This window comes from Gossypium raimondii, chromosome 1 (genome assembly GCF_025698545.1).
Source record: "Gossypium raimondii isolate GPD5lz chromosome 1, ASM2569854v1, whole genome shotgun sequence".
Taxonomy (NCBI): Eukaryota; Viridiplantae; Streptophyta; class Magnoliopsida; order Malvales; family Malvaceae; genus Gossypium; species Gossypium raimondii.
The window spans coordinates 34,281,040-34,304,361 of record NC_068565.1 but is presented as its reverse complement, the minus strand read 5'-3'; the positions used below and the strand labels follow the sequence as shown (position 1 = coordinate 34,304,361).

Sequence of the window (23,322 nt, the reverse complement as noted above, 5' to 3'; positions counted from 1 at the left end):
ATTATGTGTACTTAAATTATTAGGCTTGAAAACCCTAATAAGTTATCATAAGGTAGATGAGGTCGGAAGATAAGTCGAACCGTATAAATTGTAATTTATTCTGGTTGAGAAAGTGAAGTCGGGAGATAAGTGAGTATCAATAAATCGATTAAGTTACTTAGAAGCCAAGAGGTAATAATTACTTAATCAATGACTAATCCACTCTAAACCCATAATCCAAAGGTATTTGCAAACCCTAAAGTGAGTTAATCTTCCTAATTGGTTTCTTGATTTATTTCATTTGTTTATTTTCTTGATTTATTTCTTTTCATTAGTTATTTATTTTTACTTCTCTAATCTATTTTATGATCCATCGTAATATAGGAATTAACTATTACCATTTAGACTTATTATTGTAAAAAAGAATTTTTATCATTTATTCTATCCTCCCTTAGGTACAATCCTCAAAGTACTATCAGTATTTCGTTGTACAACTATATTACAATTTGACTCATGCACTTGCAGACACAACTATTTTTAATTATTATATTTTAGAGTTATATTTATTCTATAAACGACAACTCGTTTACAGGCAATCAGGTATCCTAGAGATTTATCCTTTAGCTTGCATATTTTCTCGGATGCAGATTTTAGAGGTTGCAAACTAGATAGGAAAAGTACCTTCGGCACTTGTCAATTCTTAGGCAACATGTTAATTTTATGGTTTTCAAAGAAATAAAATAGTGTTGCATTGTCTACCACTGAAGCGGAATACATTTCCACTGGTAGTTGTTGTGCTTAAGTTTATGGATGAAACAACTTAAGGACTATGGAATTAACATAGATACATTCCTATCAAGCGTGACAATACTAGTGTTATTTGTCTCACTAAGAATCTTATCCAACATTCTAAAACTAAGCATATTGAAATAAGACATCATTTAATTAGAGATCATGTCCTAAGAGGTACTATAGTTCTAGAATATGTAGACACTTTGCTTCAATTAGCTAATTTTTTTAAAACACCTTTAGACAATGAAAAATTTTGGACACTTAAGAGAGAACTAGGTTTGACCACCTTGCCTTTGACTTTATGTTAAATTTTTTCTATGTATTTCAAATGATTTTTAAACTTGTATATTTTTTACATGTATTGAAAAGGCATGCTTGTATGATTTCCATGGCTCTTATGTCCAAAAAGATAGGGGAAGTTTAATATACTTGATTAATTTACTTTAACATTATTTGTTTAGCATGATTTTTTTTTTTTTTGCTTTTGAACTTGTTAAAATGAGCTTTTTTTTAGTTTACTAAGTCAATTTTTTGAATGAACCTATTGTGCTTTATAAATAAAATGCATCAAGCTTACTTTTTGCATTGTCATGCATATGAAACCATTAGAATTTATCTAAGAGTCATTTTAGGACCTTTAGAACACTTTTGAACTTCAAAAATTGAGTTCTTGAACAATTTCTGCACTTGGAAAATAGATTTGTGAGTTGGTATTAATACCATTTTAAAATTATCAATAATTTTATAAAATCATCGATACCCTCTTAAAAATATCGATACATGTCAGGTTTTAAAAGTACCTGCACTGAGGGTTTCAAATTAGTTTCTAAAAACCAAAATTTCTCTTCCCCTTTATCCCGAAAACCCTCTCTTTCAAGCTTCAAATCTCTTCAAAAACCTTTAGTTTTTTCATGAAATCTTGACACTAAAATACTTTATAACACCATTTCATCAAGATTTCTTCAACATTGCTTCAAGGTTTTCAACATTTCAACATTTTTTAGGTAAAACCTAAACTTTTCCTATCTTTTGATTTTATGAAATGTAAGTTAAAATTTTTATTTTTTTTATGAATTTTTGGGTTGATTAGAACTCTATACACTGTGTTTTATTGTAGGGGGTAACCTATTACTAAACATTTTCTCAAAATTTTGTTTCAAACCATTTGCCCACCAAGTGTTCGACAAAATTCCTCAACAAAATTTTTGATAGTCTAAGTGTGTTTTTAGTGTTTAGTTCTTTACCATGGCCCCTAAGAAGTGTCCTAGAACTAGTACCTCCTCTTCAAATCCTTCTAGTGGGTTTAGATCGTCATTTAATGAGTGTTTTCGTTCCAAGTTGAAACGAGAACGATTCAATAGGAATTTTACGTCCAAACGAGTTTGAGAGTCTAGGAAGATAGATTTTGTCATGTTAGAAGGTATCAATTTTTCTTATCTTGCGGTTTTTAAAAGTTGGGGTTGGATTGATTTCTTAAAAATTTCCTCGCCAACTTACATTAATCTTGTTCAAGCTTTTTACTTAAATGTCAAACTTGAACATGATGCGTCCGATGGTGGTGTCATTACTATCACATCTTTTTTAATGAACACCCTAATTTGACTTACTTTAGATGATTTCAGAAATTTTCTTAATTTGCCTTCCAGAGGTACCTCCAATGAAAAAGGAGTCTAAACTCTGCTTTTTATATGGAGTCCAAACACAAATCTGAACTCAATCTCCATGATTGTTCTCTCCATTTCATCATTACTTGGAATTTACATCCTATCAAAAAACATGACATGCTTTGCTTCATTGATTATTGGTGGATAGATTCCATTCAATTCGATAGATGTCCCGACCTCGCTTTTATAATGTTCAATGACAAAACTAAGGGTATCAGGAAGGCAATGTCTACAAAGATTACCCTTCCCCATTGCACTTATTTGTCATGCATTTTTAGGAAATTAGGAATCAACCTATTATTTATAGGGCCCTTCATCATTTCGATTACCATTTTGATGCTAACTCTGGCGAATGGATAAAGAGTGGACTATCGACTACACATGAAGACAACAATGTCGAAGGCGCTTTCGAAGATGTTCCTTCTCCCGAGCATATTCCTCCACTAGCTGCTCGTTCTTTTTTCGACATCAATGTTGCCATCCTTGATGCTCCACTCTTTGAGTAATGATATTTGGGGATTTAGAGATGAGGATAAGGTTGTTGTCGTTAGATATGCAAATATTATCACTTCTAGCTCATCATCCTTCGACCCCACCTTTTTCTTCTAGTGATGATGATTAGGATAGTTACTGCACATTCACTTCATGACATTTGCACTATTATTTTTGCTTGTTTCCTATGACTATGGTATATTGAACCTTAATGCTTAATTGGTATTTTAAGATACTTTGATGATTTCTTTGCACATGTAAGTTCACTTATTCTTTTTTTTTTTTTTTATTTCTATTCTTAAACTAACCATTTTCTTTCTCCTAAGCTTTATTTGATTTTTGATATAACAAAAAGGGGGAGAAAGCAAAGGTAAATTGGTTGATTAATGTTTGATATTGTGCTAAATTAACATTATGCAAATTATGTGACCATTCTTTTCAAAGTAAAAATGCATGTCAAAATTTTAAATATATGTCAATTTTTTAAGCCTTAAATTGAAAATGACTTTTATAAAGGGGGAGCAATTTATTGGAGCCTTGAATTTTTCTTCTTATATGGTCGGCCCTTACTTTAAGGAAAGTGAATGGATGGCTTTGAAAGTTTTCTTGATTCATAGGAGAGAAAGCTTGAAATGAGGAGGGGAGGTGGACGGTCACATGTATGGATTTTTGTGGTTGGTTTTCAATGTTTACCAAGTCTTGGATGGTTGATTTGGGCACCTCTATGGACGGTTTAGCCTTCTCCTCCTTAGTGGACAGTTTGGGCTCCTATCTCTTTAGTAGACTATCTATTTATAGAAATGCTACAACATTGAGCATAAAAAATGTGAGCTTTAAGATTGTCTTTTCTTCCGGTGCATCAGTTGTCTCAAAAACTGCAAAAACCATGTGTTTTTGTGTATAAAATGATCAAATTAGAAAATTCATCTTAGTATCATTCAACAGGACAAAATTATAACAAAAACTCCAAAATTTGTTATCAAACATTAAAAATTTACATGAATTATCCGTCTAGAAGTGCTGAAGATAACTCTATCACCAATTGATTAAGTAGTTGGATTCGTTAAGAGAATTAACGATCAAGTTTAAACGACCTACACAGTTGAGGTTGTTGATTTAGGTTGAGTTCTTGTAGTTCACAAGGCTGTCAAGGAATTAAATCATGGAAGTTGCTTTCAAGGTCATATTCATTTGGTAAGGGTTAGTTGTTGGGTTGTTCCCACAATTAATTTAACAACGGAAGAATTAGGAGATTTGAGGTTGTTCTTCGATCGCTATAACCGGCTTGTCGGTTGAAAGAGAAAATTCATTGTCCTAGATAAGTTTGAAGCCAAAGTCAAAATCGTGTCTGAGGCTAGAGTTTTCATTTCATTCATTTATTCATATTTAATTTTGGTTTGTTTATTTCAATTACATTTTTAGTTTTATTTAATTTTGGCTATTTATTTATATCGAGATATAATCCCCTTTATAATAAAATTTCGAGTATTTATTTAATCCAGATATAATCATTTCTATTTTGTATAGGTTGGCACAATTTATGAACATGAAAACTATCTGTAACCTGTTCTGGTTACAATGAAATAGAGATTTGAATAGATCAGTGTAATAGGCCAATTTTGGCCTGGCTAAAGCAAAACAAATAATTAACAGCCCATTACTAAATGAGCCCAAACAGTAGCCTGAAATCAATAGCAGAGGAAGGATCGAGAAGCCCTAGTGCAGTTTCAGTGGCGCCGCAATCATCGGGTCCGCACCGCGCGTGTGTGCCAACGATTGTCACTTTCCACGCACGTCGTGCAAGCCTCCACGTCGCATGCCTCTTCCACGACCTCTGCACCTGCGAAAAACAAATGAAAACAGCAAACAAATAGTGTATGACGGGAATAGCAGTGAAAAAAAATAATAGTAGAATATAAGGCGAAATTAAATCAACAAAGGAGAGGGGACAAATATTGTATCAAGGAGAATAAAATTTTGTATTGAAAAGATTATTGAAGAAAACAAAAACAAAGAATAAAAAAAAACAATTTTGAAGGTAATTAGTTGGTTCCGTTTTTCTTTTCTTTTTACTTTTTTGTTCTTTTTATTTTCTTTCTTGTTTTTAAAACGAATAAGTGAAGCAAAGAAGGAAGGGAAAAGTTCATACCGGTGGCGGTGCGCCGTCGAGGTGCTGTCGTTGGTGTGGCCGATTGGAAATAGAATTGGAACGGTATAGAAAGGGAGGCCACAGCGCAGCTTCAAATGGCAGAAAGGGGAAATGATTTAGGGTTTTTAAAAGTGGAATTTATAGGGTTTAAAACGGTGTCGTTTAAGCCTATAACCCGTGTGACCCAACCCAGAACCCGACCAGACCCGCCTTTTTTACTGCATTGGTTTATTTGCGCAATTAGTCCCCTTATTTCATAATGTGTCTAAATTAATCTTTTTATTTCTTTTAAATTTTTCTGTGTGTTTTATTACTGTTTCAAATTGGCCCATGTTGCTGCGCAGCGTGTTGGAGGATGGGGTTAATTTCCCTTTTGGTCCTCCACTGTTAATTGCGTATTCTATTTAGGCCATTTGCATTTTATTTATTTCAAATTTGCCCTAAACTTCTGTTTTAAGTTTAAATTAGTCATTTTATTATTATTTCTATTAAATTAATTATTTTCAATAGCATTATCATTATTATTATTATTATTATTATTATTATTATTATTATTATATCTACACGCATATGTATGTTAATATATATATGTATATATTTTAAACGTTTTTAATACATAGGCATATTATGTATATATTTTATTATTATTTTATTTTCATAGTTTTATATATTTTATATACATTTATATTTTATAATATTTATATTTTCATATTTTATAATTTATATATGTTTATACATTCTTTATAATATATATATGTACTTTTAGAATTATCATAAGTTTTTTTTTGTTATTATTTTGTTTTGGTGTATTTCATGTTTTATATATGTATACTTATATATATGCTTGTTTTAATATATGCATATACATGTTTTCAAATTTTATTTATGTATTATACTTATATTTTGAAAATACATATGTACATATAATTTAAATTAAAGTATTTGTTTCATATCGCATTAACATTTTTAACATATCTTTTAGAAAATACATATTTTGGTTTTGATAAAACATTAAAATCATTTTCTTTTGATTCAAAGACTTTTAAAATAAAAGCGATATTCAAAGTTTGGGATTTTCGAGGAAATTGAGCCCTAACGTATTGGGTTTCGATTTTCTTTGTTAATTCCAAATAATCGAGAATATTCGTTATTCAAAATGTATAAGTAAAAATCATTTTTGGGAACTTAATTTGTTGTGTCCTAACGTATTGGGCATGACATAATTGCTTTCTCAGATGAAGATTTACTTATAAAGTAAAAGTGATATTCAAAGTTTGGGGATTTAGAGAAATTGTACCCTAGCGTATTGGGTCTTAATTTCTTTGTCTGACTTGAATAATTGATTATCCTTTTCAGATTTCAATATTTGAGTTTAACAAAATCTTTTTAATTTTCGACACTAAGACATTAAATAATCAATTTGGTACCGATTTTGGGCGTTACGAGGGTGCTAACCCTTCTTTGTGCGTAACTGACTCCCGAACCTGTTTTCTTAAAATTCGCAGACCAGAATCGTTTGTAAGGTGAGCCGGTTACACCTCGATAAAGGATCGGTGGCGACTCAAATTCTTGTTTTTTAAAGTCGATAACTAATGTAACGACCCAAAATCCGTGGGCACCAGAAAAGTGTGTATTATCGGGCCTCTGTCTTAGTAAACTGAGTCATAAATAATTATTAGAAATACTTACGAGATTAGTTGTGTGTTTAATTAGGTTTTAGATAGGTGAATTTGGCTCAATTAAGAGTAATTAGCAAAAGGGATTAAATTACAATAGAAGTGAAAATCTAATCATAGATTAAAAGAAAGTAAAAAGGGCTAAAATGGCAATTAAGCCATTTAAAATGATTGAGGCGGCATAAAGGAATAAAATTTAAGAATTTATTTGTTTATTATATAATTAATGATATTTATTATTTATTATTAGTTATTAGTTATTATTAAATTAAAAGATATTTAGTAATTAAATAATTAGTATAAGATTTTGGGTAATAATAAATTATGATTTTGCCAAGTGTGTGGTAAAAATAAAATACAAGTGTATTATATTTATTTATTTACTTGAAAATTTAGTAAAAGATAATTGTTAATTAAATAATAATATTATGAGATTTTTATTTGATAAGTTAGTTAGATTGAAACAAGTGTATGGTAATGATTTAATGCAAGTGTACTAATAAAATACATACATTTGTAATATTTATAATTAATTAATATAATATAAAGTAAATGAAATAAAATGAAATAAAAACAAAGCAAAAGAAAGGAAAGAAACAGAATAGAAGAGACGAAACAGGGGAGAAACAGGGGAGAAAGAAGAAAAAGAAGAAAATAGGGAAAATAGGGTTTTTGAAGCTTGAAATTTAATTTGGTAAGTCAAATTAGCCCTTTTCTCTTAATTCTAATGTTTTAAAAGCTTTAAAACAAAGTTTTGATGGGATTAAGTTGATGTTTTGTAAGTTCATAGGTTTTCAAGTATAGTTTATGTTGAACAAAAGAGATGAATTAGGGATTAAATAGCATGAATTTTAAGTTAGAATTGAAAAAGGGATTAAATTGTAAAAGAAACTATAAGTTTTATGTTTTAGGGACTAAATTGAGGAAAATTCAAAATTTGGAAAATATGCTGAAATTTTGATAGTTAAATTTGAGTTTGGATGAAGTTTGAATAGAAATAGAGTGTGAATTGAATTAGGAAAGTAAGTGAATTTAATTAGGATTAAATTGAGAATAAGGAAGAAATTGAATAGAAATTTAATTATTTATTATAATTAGTGCTGTAATTAATAGTATAAATTATTATTTTTTTTCATAGCTAATATTGCACCCGAGGCATCCACGAGGAAAGGAAAGGAAAAAGTAGACGAGGAATAGACACGAGAATTACGGTTTGTATCACTATAATTCAAACTTTATTATTATTAAGTGTTTAATTTGCTAATTATGTGTGGTAAGTATTTTAAGGTAAGTGTGTAATAAATAATAAATTTATAATGTAGTAATGAAATTGAAACTGATACTGAACCGAATTATGGGATATTGGATATTGTTTTGATTACTGAGTGAATTGTGAAAATACTGAATATTGTTATGTATAATGCATTGAATTGTGAAATTATCAAGTAAAGAATTACTGTAATATCTGTGAAACCGATTGAATTAAGGAATTATAATTGATACTGAATTAAGATGGAAATTTATACTGAAAAGTGAATTAAATACCCTATTAACTAGTCGGGCTAGTCGGATATAGTTGGCATGCCATAGGATATGGAAGTGTACGGGTATTTGCCGACATCGATCGAGCACTTATGTGCCGATTATTGTTATTCTATCGATTCGGCACTTTGTGTGTCGAAATCATATCTTATCTTATCGACTTCGGCACTTTGTGTGTCGAATCATATTATCATTATCGACTCGGCACTTTGTGTGTCGAATCATCGTTATCGTTATCATTATGTGTTCAACACTTTGTGTGTTGAATCATTACTATTATCATTATTGATTACTGTATACTGGTGTGTTTGGTTGGAATCCGTGTATCCGTCGAGTCCGAGTCAAGTTAATAGGGGTAAATGAAATAAGTTTACTACTTAAATGATATGGTATATGTAAAAGGTGAAATTTGAAATAAAGAAATAAGAATGATGTTTATAAATATATATAATTAATTGATAATATTAAATGATTGAATTGTTTATTAGTAGTGATAATTGTAATAAAAAGTATGTGTGTGATTTAATGTATTCAATTATAAATTGGATTATAGTGATACCACCGAGTATATGCATACTCAATCAGACGGTTGTTTCCGCATGCAGTTGTAGAAGTCAATCATCGAACCAAAGATCCAAAGCCGGACCGACTTGACAAACTTTGGTGATGTATATTTTCTTTAGTAATGTGGCATGTACATAGGATGTGTATAAAGGTTATTATGTTTTTAATATAAATGGTTAGAAATGTTAGTATTATAAGTTTATGAATTATAATGAAAGAAGTTTATCTATTTCTATTTAATTAGCATATTGATAAATTATATTGGTATTATATTGATTGAGTTCAATTAGATTGTATTTAGAATAGAAAATGAGAATGTGAAATGAATTGGTTGAATTGGTTGTGATTGGAAAAGATATGGTTTCTAATTGCAGGGGGTTTTATGTAAAAACAAGCAGAAATGCTGCCGAAATTTTTCTAAAAATGAATGAAGTCAATTACTAAAATATTATATGAATTTATGATTTTATCTTAATGTGTTAATATTTATTTAAGAATTATTGTAAATTATCTGATATGTTCGGTAATGCCTCGTAACTCTATTTCGGCGGCGGTTTGGGGTTAGGGGGTGTTACAACTAAATTTTAGTTTTCAAAAAATGATTTCGACAATCAATTTTTATGAATTTCTGCAAATTCAATTTTGTTTTTATTCCTAAGATTTTGTATTTGGTGGATTGGAAATTTAGTGTTGATCGTAGAGATATAGGCTTGAAATCTCTGATAGACTTAGCAAAAAAGAAAGCTAACTGCTAATCGCTTGCTTTAGTAATAAAATGAAACCACATTCTTTACTAAATAGTTGAATTTGAGTAAAATTAATTTTACTTTTAAGTGAAATAAAAAATTAAATTTTAATTATGATTATTATTATTATTATTTTAATAAAATATTTAAAATTTATATAAATATATATACTAAATATTTATAAAATTTAATTGAATGTATATTCGTGGTTTTTACCCAAATAGTATAGAAAAAAATAATACTGAAATAGGATGTCAGAAAAAAATTTACCAAAATAGGTTACTTTTTCATTGGAGCCTATTAGATAGACGCCAATAAATAAAATAATAATAATTTTTTTAATAAAATATAATTTTAGGATTTTTTAATATTTTTTTAAAAAAATACGGGTCAAAATACGGTCGGGTCGGGTCGGGTGGCGCCTGTCAAGTAGGCGCCAATGAAGGAGCCTGATGGAGAGGCGCCAATGGTGCCCTCTGCCCACCGTTGCAGCCCCTGCATGCTGCTGCTAATGAATTGTCCCTTCATGCTTTTTTTATTTTGGCTATAAGTAATAGCAAATGGTCCCAAACTCCACACGGTAGAGAAAAAAAAAGAGAGAGAAAGGAGAAGAAGAGAAGCAGAAGAAGAAGAAGAAGAAGAAGAAGAGAAGAAGAAGAAGAAAGAAAAAAAAGAGGTAATGTATTTTTTTAATAAATAATTTTGTTTATAATTTAAAAGGTTTATAGTTTGTGAATTTTTTGTTATTAATTATTAATTATAAATTATCTATATTTAGTGTTTATAGTTTAGACTAGAATTTTGTATGAATATTTTAACTTTTTGTATGAATATTATAATTTTTTATGAATATTGCAATGTTGTATGAATATTGTAATTATTTTATAATTAAATTTGTATTTATAGTTTTGGATTAGTAATTTTTGTATGAATATTGTAATTTTGTATGAATATTATAAATTTTTGTATGAATATTGTAATATTATAGTTTTGTATGAATATTGCAATTTTTTGTATGAATATTGTAATTTTGTAATTTTGTATGAATATTATATTTTTTTGTATGAATATTGTAATATTATAATTTTGTATGAATATTGCAATTTTTTGTATGAATATTGTAATATTGTAATTTTGTATGAATATTGTAATGTGGGATATATTGTAATATTGTAATTTTTGTATGAATATTGTAAATATTTTATAATTAATTTGTTAGTAATTTGGGATTATGTTATAAATTTTGTGTTTGTAATTATTTAAAATTTAATTTATTAGTAATTTAGGATTAAGCTATAAGTTGTTGTGTTTAGTTTAGTATTTGGTGAGTTTAACATATAAAGTTTATAAAAAATTAAAATCATTTCATTAAAAGTTTAATTATAAAAAATTAAAAATCATTTTATTAAAAGTTTAATTATAATGACTTTTTAATTATATAGTTGTTGTTAACTCATTTAATTTTTATATAATGTAACTTTTATATAATTAAATTTTATTTGATTTTGTATTTATTTAACAGTAATTATTGATTTTTAAAACAAATTAACTGAATTCATTTTTTTATTGCAGATTTGCAGGAAATGGGTTCTCTAATTAATAATAATAATCACATATCAAGTACTATTAATGAGATGGTAATAAAATTTATTTTTGATATTCATGTTATTTGTTGAATTAAATTATATTGTATTAACTATTTTGCTAATTTAATAATGTCAGGGTCCGTACCGCGCATTGAGGGGCTGTGTTAATAGTGTAGGGTTTCAGCCAGATGAACGCCTAATACCATACTTAGAGTTAGCCGGGTTCAGATCAACGGCATTGATTCGGACTTTTAATCTGCGATACGACTTGATTTCCGCTTTAGTCGAGCGATGGCGTCCGAAGACCCACACGTTTCATCTGCCGTGCGGAGAGTGTACCGTCACTTTAGAGGATGTTGCAGTACAGCTCGGGCTTCCCATAGACGGGAATGCGGTCACGGGCGTAAGTTCAATCTCTAGGCCGGCTACCATTTGCAATTAATTACTTGGACGCTCGCCAAGTCAGGGGAAATTTACCAATTTGAGATTTTCATGGCTACATGCCAATTTTGAGCATTTGCCAAGTACTGCTAATGAATGGGAGGTGATGCAGGCTGTTCGAGCTTACATTATGCACCTTATAGGGGGTGTACTCATGTCGGATGCAAACGGCAGTAAGGTCCACTTGATGTACTTACCCTTATTATCCAATTTGCATAACACTCGTTCATACAGTTGGGGGTCCGCAGTTTTAGCCATGCTGTATCGTGAACTTTGTCGGACAACAGCCTCTTCTGCGGTTGACATGGGCGGATGCCTCATGCTGCTGCAGTCGTGGGCACTTTACCGGATGTCATTCTTGGCATCCATTAGTCATCAATCATATGTATTTCCACTCGTTAATAGGTGATGAATTTTTACTCATTATAATAATTAGTTGACTTTTTCTATATTATATTATCCTAACATTTTTGTTTTCGTAGGTGGAGTAGTAATCTGGGTATCGGAAAGTCATAGACGGTTCCGATATATCGTCTAATGATTGAGAATCATGCTGGAGAGGGGGTAAATTTTTCGAATATAAACTTAATTTTATTATTTTATCTCACTCGACCCGCGTTAATATAACAACGTTATTAACTGTGCAGTTCATTTGGATGTCGTATTCTGCTCCGGAAATTATGGCAGTTATGCCATCATCTGCCCACGTCCACTCAAACCTATGGTGCATTAGTTCACCCATTATCAATTTTAACGTAGTGGAGTGGTATCATGGCAATCGAGTACTCTGGCAGTTCGATTGCATACAGTATATCCCGATACTACCAGTACAATTGGGGGAGATCCATGAGATGAGCAAGAAGGAGAGGTGTGGAGATAATTGGGAAGAAGTGCACGAAGAATATATTACGATATGGAACAACCGGTTCGGGAGAGTACCTCAGATGGATCGTGCTCCGGATTTGCAGCCCTCGTTAGAGTACATACAGTGGTACTGTGAGACAGGGAAACCATTTCTGTTTGGTGGGCGGTCGATTGTAGTCCCTCCGTATACGACACGAATTACGCAACCCCTTCGAGATCTGCATCATGCACCGGAGCGAGCGAGCGAGCGAGCGAGCGAGCCGAGCCGGAGCGAGCGAACTACATTCTAGAGATAGTTCTTATCATCCAGAATTAGGGGGCGATGACTATTTCGTGGCCTCGTATCCACCTCAGTACTCCGCTCCTTCCGGCCAATATCTACCGTCGTACTCCTCTCCTCCCAGATCAAGTTCATCGATGGCATTTGAGACGTATGATTATTCATCTATGTTTCACACACCCCAACATACTGTCGAGGAGAATGTTGATAACCGTAATCACCCACAACGTGAGCGTCGAGCTCCACAAAAATATACCCCTAGAACCACACCATCAAACCATCAATTTTAGGGGTTTTTGTAATAAACAACCTCATATTTATGTAATGATAGTTCTTATCTAAATAAAATTATAATGGTTTAAAAATTTCTCCATAACTGCAACAAATTATAGACAATTTTGTGATTCAAACAATATTTATGTAATGAAGTACATATTAATTTCTACCCGATTCAGATGATTGTCCAACATGGTAGTTTCGGAGAGGGCATTTACTCCGATTATGACCGGGTAATCTGCATACGCCACACAAATTCCCGTCAGATTTCTCCCTAATGTCCATTTCGTTATGGATTCTGGATGATTGCGGACGACCTTTCAGGTTTCTACGCAACCTTATGTCTGGGACTAGCTCGAAGGTCGTCGGAGGTACCTCCCAAGTAGATAGATCAGGAAGCACGGGGAACTTTTTTTCCCATACACGCAACGTACGTTCGATGGTGTACACTTCATCGATAAATTGTTCTACATTGAGCCCAACTTTAGCACAAGCTGCCACGACGTGTGCACATGGAAAATGAAGTGTTTGAAACCTCCTGCAATCGCACCGTCTATTTCGGAGATCAACTCCGTAGGACCTAGGTGGTATACTGGGTCGACAACCGATGGTCTCTGTAACTCGAAACGTTTCATTATGTCGTGAATATAGTTCTACTATCATCGACCTCGCCATTCGACGGTTTACGATGCCTTCGACAAAGACATGTCCAGCCTCCATCTGGTTCACTTGCTGCTGACTCATTCTTGGCATCAAGGTAGCCAACCTGTAGAATGTTGCCGAGAAGACAGATGAAATTGGAAGATGTCGTGTTTTTAATAACACAGCGTTGATCCCCTCCACTAAGTTTGTAGTCATTTGACCATAACGAAAGCCCTCGTCAAAACATTGAGCCCATTGCCACGGCTCCATGGTACCCAGCCACTGCCGAAAAGATGTGTTGGTTTGACCCTCCATGTCACTCTCAAGCCGGGCCATTCTTTGGCGAAATATGTGTGGCTCTAGCTCGTATGTATTAAAAAAAATTTAAGTTACAGTATTGCTCTAAAACATTAAAACTTATATTTAAAAGATAAGGTAATTCTTTACCCATTCTCACAACTTGTCTCTTCTAGTCTGCATTCTTATAATCTCGCTGGAAGTTAGCCGCGATGTGCCAGATGCAGTAAACAGATCACCACGGTACACCAGAACGCCTAATAGCTGCAATTAATCATTTCCCTCTATCGGAAATGATGCAAATATTATCATTGCTAATCACATACCTCCGCAAGTTGGTAAGAAAGAACTCCCACGATTCCATGTTCTCCTTATCGACAATGGCAAATGCTATCGGGAGTACGTTCCTGTTGCCGTCTTGAGCAACCGCAAGAAGTAAGATCTGTGTGTATTTTCCATATAGCCAGGTTCCATCTACTTGCACAAATGGTTTGCAGTGGGGAAATGCGCGCACACATTGATCAAAAGTCCAGAACATCCGATGGAAAATTCTTTTTCTCGATTGTAGTTGGTCATTTGGCCCGTAATAAGATCGTGTCTGCAACTCAATTACAGTCACCGGCACGTGTTCCCTCATGGCGGCTATCCATCCCTGTAATTCATTATACGATGCATCGAAATCTCCGTACAATTGCTCAATTGCCATCTGTTTAGCTATCCATGCCTTCCGGTATGATACTCGATACTGGAATCGTGCTTGTATTTCAGCAATCAGTACCGAAACTTTAATGGTCGGCATGTCTTTCACCATTGGCATGATGCATGCACAGATAGTTTTGGAGTCAAGTTTTCGATGATCTTCTGTCATACGTGTTGAAGTGCATGTGTGGGGCCCAACAAATTTTCGTATCTCTCACATCTGCGACTTCTGCATAAATGCAGCTCGTATGCGCCAATTGCAGCCTTTTGCCGACCTCCAACACTCTCCAATATATAATGTTGGTTTAGACTCGATGACTTTGTAATCTACTGATATATTCATGCTATACCGCTTAATCGCAAACATACATTCTTCCTTACATTCAAATCTCTGGCCCACGCGTAACTCATCTGGATCAGAATATACGCCCATTTGGTAAGCATGTGATATTTCAGGGTACTCCGGAAACTCAGCTGCCTGTGCTGCATCGGGGTCTATCCGAGACATGTGTGCCCCAAGATTATTGTGTATCACAATACGACGAATCTAGTTTTCGACTGAAGACGCATTAACGTTTCCATCCTCATTCACGCCTTCGTCGTCAATATCATCCGGGACCTCGTCTGCGTCGGGATCACTCTCACTATCCACTTCGTAATCAACAGGATCACTACTATAGTATACATCATCACCAACCACATCAGTCTCAGCTGCAGCATTAAGATCAATATTTATCCCATGTATAGGTGATTGACTATCAACATACGATACCGGAACCACCATACACGGCGCTTCAACTCCATCTTCTTCACCTAATGGAGTGGGATCTTCAGTTGCCTCCACACTGGCTAACTCAGCAAATAACTGAATCGGTGCATTTTTGTTACTCGCAGTCCCACAATAAAGAGCGACCATTGTCTCCACGTCTTCATCGTTTACAAGTTCCATTTCGGTAAATTTTATTGGATCTGTTGAAACTGGAAACTTGTAGAAAACTTTTGATATCCTTCTCCCACAACGCCTATAAATATTTTCACTAATTTTTTCCTTCATATCATCAAACGAGATATTTCTATCAAATCCCATTGCTACTTGTTTGCGACATTCAAATATACATCCCACAGTTGTTGTCAAAATTTCTCCATCGAAATAAACGCATACAAAAAACTGATTCTCCATTTTCAATACTAGATCTGTAAAAAAGAATTTCAAATTTCTTAAAACAGTTTCAAAATGTAAACAAATTACATAATAATTTTAATGCAAAATTTTTCATTCAGAAGCTAACAAAATTAATAACATGACAAAATAACTTTCAAATAATAAAATTACTAACAATACTCTACATTCTATTTAAAAAGAAAAACCAAAATACCTAATTTTTTTATTCTTTTCCTTCCTTCTTTTCGTCTGCTTCCTTCCTTCTTATTTCTTTCGTTTCTGGAGTAAAATTTATGTCTGTGTTGGGGGTATTTATAGGGAAAAATAATAGCATTGGCGCCTCTCAGAATGACACCACCATTGGCGCCTCCCAGGTAGGCACCACCATTGGCGCCTCCCAGATAGGCGCCAATACTATGTATTATACGGGTTATATACTAACCCGAAAAAGTATAAAATTATATTTTATTAAAAAAAATTTATTATTATTTTATTCATTGACGCCTATATAATAGGCTCCAATGAAAAAGTAACCTATTTTGGTAAATTTTTTTCTGACATCCTATTTCAGTATTTTTTTTTCTATACTATTTGGGTAAAAAACCCGTATATTCACAAACCAACTGAATCTAAAATCTTTATCCTCATCCATGGTTCCTCATCTCTCAGTTCATTGGTTTCATGTTTTAAAACAAAGGAAGATCAAATACTGTAAAGAAATATGAAGTGTTGCAGCAAACTGGTGGTTAAAATTGTTATATTCTGTTAGCAGTTAAACCTTCTGTTACAATGTCAGTTGATGTGTACTTCAGTATAATGTGAAGATTAGCTCTGTTGTTGGGTTTCATCGGTGGCGGCTTATTGTAGCAGTCGCTTTATTTGACTTGGTCTTGCTGACGTCAGCTTCCTTTCATTTCTACGAAATTTGGTAGAAAGGTCAGCTTGTGTGCATTTTTGATACGATGGAAATTGGTTTTTATTTTTTCTCAACGCGACAAACGATATTCTGACAATTCCTAGATTTATTTGAGGCCGGTTTATGTGGTGAAAGTGTGTTGTTTGTGTTATTTCTTCTTGTTTCAACTTTCTATATATAAACATAAACATAAACCTGTCGTCTTTGTTTTCCCTGGAAGCCTTCAACTTTATTTTTCCTCCAGGAAGTTAAGTCTGAAGAACACAACATCTGCAGTCATGACCAAATACCCCACGAACCAATCAACCTCCGCAAATCCTCATCACTTTGTGCAAGAAGCTCCAGTAACTGGTGTTCCCATTAACCCCCAATATCCTCAGCAAAATTACACGCAACCGCCTAGGAACGTCCCTTGGTCCACCGGACTCTGTGATTGCTGCTCTGATCTGCCTAACTGTAAGCTTTTCCTTTCTATTAAACCTCTCATCCTTTTTTGTTCCTGTCTAAACCCAAAATAGTCTTTCTTTTTGAGATTTTAAGTTGGACTCTCATAATTGTTTTTTTTTTTTTTGTACTTACTTTATTTAATTGAATTTTTACAGGTTGCCTCACATGTTGGTGTCCTTGCATCACTTTTGGACGAATTGCTGAGATCGTCGATCATGGATCGACCTGTAAGTTTTTTTTTTTTTTTTTTTTGGGATTGAATAAGATGCAAGTTATGAAGAAGAAAGGGCGGTGGGTTAATATGTAAAAAATGGTGCAGCATGCGGAGTAGGTGGAGCACTGTACGCATTAATTGGAATATTGACGGGGTGTCCTTGCATATACTCCTGTGTCTATCGTTCCAGGATGAGGAGTGAATACATGTTGGAAGATAGGCCTTGCAACGATTGCTGCCTTCATTTTTGCTGCGAGGCCTGCGCCTTGTGTCAAGAATATCGCGAGCTCAAAAACCGTGGCTTCGACATGTCTCTTGGTACTATTTTTTGTTTTTGTTTTTTTTGAAGAAAAGAAATACTTTATTTTAAATTTTCACTTAATTCCATTCATTTCCCTGGTTTGGAATATGTAGGATGGCATGGAAATATGGCGAGGCAGCAAAATCAAGGCCTCCAAATGCCATCGGCTCCGGTGATGGAAAGTGGCATGAAAAGATAATTTCATCTATATTTTGGATGGTTCTCGATGATATTTATTTTATTATTGTTATTATTCATGTGATGCCACTGTGGCTCCAATGATGGAGAAGTGGCATGGAATGATATTCTCACCTATATTTAGGACGGTTTTCGATTAAGTCTTTCATTTGATGTGAGTGTAGCTGAGTGTCGTCATTATATATTAAATTACATTAGCTGCGATGAAATATCACATGTTTTTTTTTTTTAAATTAAAATATCTATATATAAGCATTTCATTACTTTGGGCAACCGGTTTGCCATTACCTCAAATAAAACCTACTCAAAATTACATACAGCCTGCTGGGATAGTCCCTTGGTACAATAAATTTGATAAAATAGATAAACGGGAATTAATTTATATTTAATCTAAATAAAAAAAATATTGGGAATTGAAAGAAAAAGAAATTTAAAAAATCTAGCTGTAAATATTTTATTATTTCCTTCATTGATTAAATATATATTTTAAAGTTAAGCAAAAAGAAACCATTTTGGTTGTAATTAGGTTGTCATGGTTTGGTAAACAAAACAGGTGATTTTAGAATATGTCAAAGGTGATAAAACGTTTGGTGATTTAACTGAAAATTACATACAAAAAGGCTTGGCATATTTGGTTAGAAATGGGTGTAGATTAATTAAAGACAGTCAGCAGACTTATCTTGCAAAGTTTCAATATAAACCCATTTCTCTTCCTCATTTCGTGCCTCTTTTGGTGTCCATTCAATGGTTGTTCTTTTATCATATATGTTAAAATAAATAAATAAAAAACGAACTGTTTATAAACAACAAATAACTTTGAACACGTGTCGAAATAATATTTAGAATTGGAGCCCAAAAAATAAAGAAGAAAGAAGAATGAGAAAGACGGACACCAAAGGGGAGCAGAGGAAATCTGTTCTCGTTGAATAGGTTTCTTTTCCCCCCATAGATTTCAAAAGCCTTTCAACATCCATCCATTCGTCTTCTTTTTCTGTTTTGAATTAATAGGGTAACTCTTTAATAGAACACCCACCCACCATCGCCATGTACCCAATAGAACATCCACAATGGCCACCAGCACCTTATCATTATGGGCAACCGGCTCCACCACCTTTCGCTCCTGTTGCTGACCCAAACCAGCAAATGCGTAATCAAAACTATTACATGCACCCTGCTGGGAAAGTCCTGTGGTCCACAGGACTCTGTGATTGCTGCTATGATATTCCGAACTGTAAGCTTTTCCTTTTCCTTTTCCTTTTCCTTTTCATTCTTTTGGAACCCGAAAATGGGTATTTGTTATCATCATTGAAATGTTTTTTTTAGGTATCATCACATGTTTTTGTCCTTGCATCACCTTTGGACAGATTGCTGAGATTGTCGATAATGGATCAGTCTGTAAGCTTCTTTTTTTCTTCTTTTTGGTTTAAATTTAATTGGTTTGGTGTTTTAGTTAGTTATTTGAATGCGTGAGTTGCAGCATGCCTAGCAAGTGGAGTTCTGTACTCAATAATATTTTGGATGTCGGGGCTAGCTTGTATGTACTCATGCTTCTATCGCTCAAGAATGAGGAATCAATACATGTTGGCAGAGACACCGTACCCAGATTGGTGCCTTCATCTTTGCTGCGAGGTCTGCGCCTTGTGTCAAGAATACCGCGAGCTCAAAAACCGTGGCTTCAATATGAACATTGGTACGTTATTAATTTACATTTTTAAGCCTTCTTTTCACTCCATTAAATATTATCATTTGATGTATCTACATTTCTCTCTTCATTGCCTGATTTTATATAGGATGGCATGCGAACATGGAGAATATGCGAAATCGTGCTATGCAAATGTCGATGCCTCCGGTGGTGGAAGATGGGATGAAACGATAAACAACGATGATTCTCTTTCTTAAATAGCCATTTCTACAGGCATGTTGATTGTTGAGTTGAGACAAAGGATTTGGACCCAAAAAAAAAACCGAGTGTAATTTCACCTCTGCCCTTCTTAAAACAATAATAACTGTTGAGTTTGATGGCGATCAATATTTTGCAATTTGTTGATTATTATAAAATGTTTATTTTGTCTTAGGTTTCCACAATATAAATCTCTAGCTTTTGGGAACTCTATTTCTTCTTCTTTTTTTTACCCACACACAAGAATCATTTTGGATCATTATGTTATACTTAAGATGATCTAAAATATGCATGTGTACATTTAATGTAAATTAGCTGCTGTAACTTAAAATTTGGCCTAACCTTAATTATATATCTCTGTCTTATATTTAAAGAATTTTAAGAACAATCAAGGGTAATAATCAATCTGTCCACTAAGTCTAGGAACCAACCAATATATGGGCTCTACGTTTTTTAAGTGCAGGACCATCGTTAGATATTTCATATATGACTGCTCTAATGATTAAGATTTAACCTCTAATTCTAGGTAACTTAATTTTGTGTAAATGTATTATGCATTGATTGTTGATGAATATCAACTTGGATTGGATATTTAATTCATGCGTCACTTGTTTTTGTCAAACGATGAAATTCAACGAAAGGGCATCATGATGGCATTACAATCAACTTATAATATCTCTACTGTTTTCAAACTTAAGTAAACCTACCAAATTAATGAATATGTTTTGGGAAAGGATAAAACAAGCTATAAGAATATATTTATCAAAACAATTCAACTAGGGGCCGAAATGAAATTTTAATTTTAGTAGTTTATATCTTAATAATTTTAAAGGATTAAATTAAATTTTCATATTTTAAAGGAGTCAAACTATAATTTTATCTTTACTAATTTAAAATTTTAAAATTTTTAAAGAATTAAAACAACAATTTTCTATTGTAGCGGCACCTGTGCAACTTTGCATACTTACTAAACCATCTATTTCCAAAGTATCTTTACCTTTTCTCACTTGCGGAAAATTATTAATATTTAATTTATTTAATCAATGATGGGATGGTGTAATCAACACTCCTGCATAATCTTAAATCAAGTTGAATGGAAGATGATTTTAACAAATATTTCTTCTTTTATTGAATCAAATAATTATATATTTATACCAAGACTCTAAAACCCTTACAATAGTATGAAACATACTCTAAATTTTATAATATCATAAATTATCTATCATTAAATTATGGGTAAATTTTCATTTTGATCATTTAATTAAATAATTTATAATTTAATTATTAATATTTTTGAAATTGTTTTTTTCATTGACTCTTAAGTCACACTTTTTTAGTTAGTATAATTATAATTTTAGTGCTCAAATTTTATATTTTCTGTCAATTTCACCTTAATTCTATATAAAAATTATAAAAAAATTAAGTTTATTTAAAAATAGAAATTTCTATATAAAAATTCTAGAAAGTTAAAATCTTATGTTGTTGAAAAACTAATAGGTATGAGAAATAAAGAAAATTACCATCCAGAAACTCCAATAACAAATAGAAATCGAATAGAACCAAAAAAGAAGAAGAAGTTAGATCACTATATGCTTTTTCAATATTTTTCAAACTAAATTAGTAATATCTTCAAGTTAAATTCCATGACATTGAAGAACATCCATAATTGATATTATAGAGGCTTGTGAAATCGACTCTTATGCCATTTTTAGCAAAAAAATATACCACAAAATTTTATTTTTCAAACTCAAATAAAAATGCAACTCATTTAAATTATTTTTCAAATCCAAATAGTAAAAGCATATTATAGTTTTTTTTCCTTTTCTTATAATGAAAAAGCTATGTCAAGAAACAAAGAAGTAAAAAGCAGAGAACCAATAATTTTGCTTAATGTTTTTTCTATGTTCTTTTAAAGAATGAGTATTGCATATTTCTATACAGATAATACAAAGAGAATATTGGAGGGTTTAAAATAATTTTCCTCATTTACTCTCACTTTATCCATTTTTGAAAATTTTATCTACTTTTATTTAATTTTTAATTTTAGAATTTTTCAAATTTTTAAAAGAATTTTAATTTTTATCATTTTATATATAAGTAGGATCAAATTGATAAAAAAAAGTATAAAAACAACTAAACCAACTAAAAAACAACACGTAAAAGTCAAGTGACAAGGAAAAATATTAGTGATTAAATAGTAATTTTAAAATTAAAGGATCAAAATAAAAAATTAAATAATTTAATTATTAATGGTAAAAATATTTTTAGAGTAATAATCATATATTTTAAATGGCTTTTTCTTTAAAAAAACATTTTAAGCATAATTAATATAACAAATCAAAAGTAACTCGTGTTTTGGAGTTACTTGAGCTTAAACACTATTTATGTTTCCTTAATGGAAGGTCCTATCGATTTCTTTTTATTATCTTCATGATAAAAGGAAATCACATGGTAACTGAATTTGATAATTTTTTCCTTTTGGTTCTTGAAGTTTTTACATTAATATTAAAATTTAGCAGTTTTTCTAATTTAATTATTGAATTTAGATTTCATTAAAATACAATGACGAGGTATCTAAATGTTGTGTTGTATAATCATCTATAATTTTATTAGAAATTTTCTTTATAATTTTTAATACAATTAGTCATTTATATAACAATCATTCCCTATAGCAACATGTTACCGTAACAATTAAATTTATAGTAGAGCCAATTTTTTTATGTTTTATTTTAACTCTTTATAACAACTTTTAACTTATAACAACAATAACCATAGTTATGAAATATATTTTTATTAAATTAGTTCTTCATAACAAGTTAAAAATTTTAGTAAAATTAGAGCTATATCATATAAACAAGCCTATTAATTATAATGTTGCGAACAAGTAAAATAACGAAGAAATTGAAAAGATCGGACACAAATATTTTACGTGGAAAAATCCATCCGAAGAGGATAAAAAACCACGGGTAAAGATAATTTCACTAACACGGCAAAAATGAAGAGTACAAAAGATGGAGATAAAACTAAACCCCGAAACCCGAAATAAGAACCCTCAAAATGTAAACACAAAATTTTCTAAAAGCTTGCAAAACCTAATACCTAAATCTGTAATGAGTTATCTTTCTAGGGTGGAAAAAATGACCTATTTATAGGCTAAATTCGTAAGTTAAATAATATTAAAATAACCTAATACCTAAATCTGTAATGAGTTATCTTTCTAAGGTGGAAAAAATTACCTATTTATAGGCTAAATTCGCAAGTTAAATAATATTAAAATAACCTACACTAATCAGAGTTTAAGTGAGAAACTAAAAAAGAGAGTTTAACTAGGAGAAGAAAAGCCAAAAAATGCGAGGCATAACTCCACAAATCTCTACCTTGACTCGTATTTCCACAACATTTTCTTTGCCAAAGCCCGCCACGGACTTGCCTCGAACTATGCAGGATATTAACTGAGTCGAAGTTGTGCTTAGAAGCTGGAAGTCTTCTAGTCTT

At 32.0% G+C, this 23,322-nt stretch overlaps 3 protein-coding genes and 1 long non-coding RNA gene across 4 annotated transcripts; 3 read left to right on the top strand and 1 right to left on the bottom strand.

Annotated features, from left to right (window-relative positions):
* Positions 1-4,464: 4,464 nt before the first annotated feature.
* LOC105785664 (uncharacterized) lies at positions 4,465-5,199 on the bottom strand. Its single transcript, XR_001131098.2, has 2 exons — positions 5,077-5,199; positions 4,465-4,767 (listed from the first exon to the last, which is right to left on the bottom strand). It is a non-coding gene; the product is annotated as an uncharacterized LOC105785664 (long non-coding RNA).
* A 4,844-nt stretch (positions 5,200-10,043) lies between these two features.
* On the top strand, positions 10,044-12,785 carry LOC105789723 (serine/threonine-protein phosphatase 7 long form homolog). The gene is made up of 4 exons (XM_052620377.1): positions 10,044-10,073; positions 11,327-11,593; positions 11,744-12,016; positions 12,279-12,785. Exons 1-4 carry the CDS (start codon positions 10,044-10,046, stop codon positions 12,783-12,785), a joined length of 1,077 nt encoding a protein of 358 aa, XP_052476337.1.
* Positions 12,786-16,854: 4,069 nt separating this feature from the next.
* Positions 16,855-18,136, top strand: LOC105785663 (protein PLANT CADMIUM RESISTANCE 2). Its single transcript, XM_012611785.2, has 4 exons — positions 16,855-17,223; positions 17,370-17,441; positions 17,534-17,746; positions 17,843-18,136. Exons 1-4 carry the CDS (start codon positions 17,046-17,048, stop codon positions 17,926-17,928), a joined length of 549 nt encoding a protein of 182 aa, XP_012467239.1. The 5' UTR covers positions 16,855-17,045; the 3' UTR covers positions 17,929-18,136.
* A 146-nt stretch (positions 18,137-18,282) lies between these two features.
* Positions 18,283-19,956, top strand: LOC105785662 (protein PLANT CADMIUM RESISTANCE 2). The gene is made up of 4 exons (XM_012611784.2): positions 18,283-19,158; positions 19,251-19,322; positions 19,405-19,617; positions 19,718-19,956. The coding sequence occupies exons 1-4, from the start codon at positions 18,972-18,974 to the stop codon at positions 19,801-19,803; spliced, it is 558 nt and encodes a 185-aa protein (XP_012467238.1). The 5' UTR covers positions 18,283-18,971; the 3' UTR covers positions 19,804-19,956.
* Positions 19,957-23,322: the final 3,366 nt, after the last annotated feature.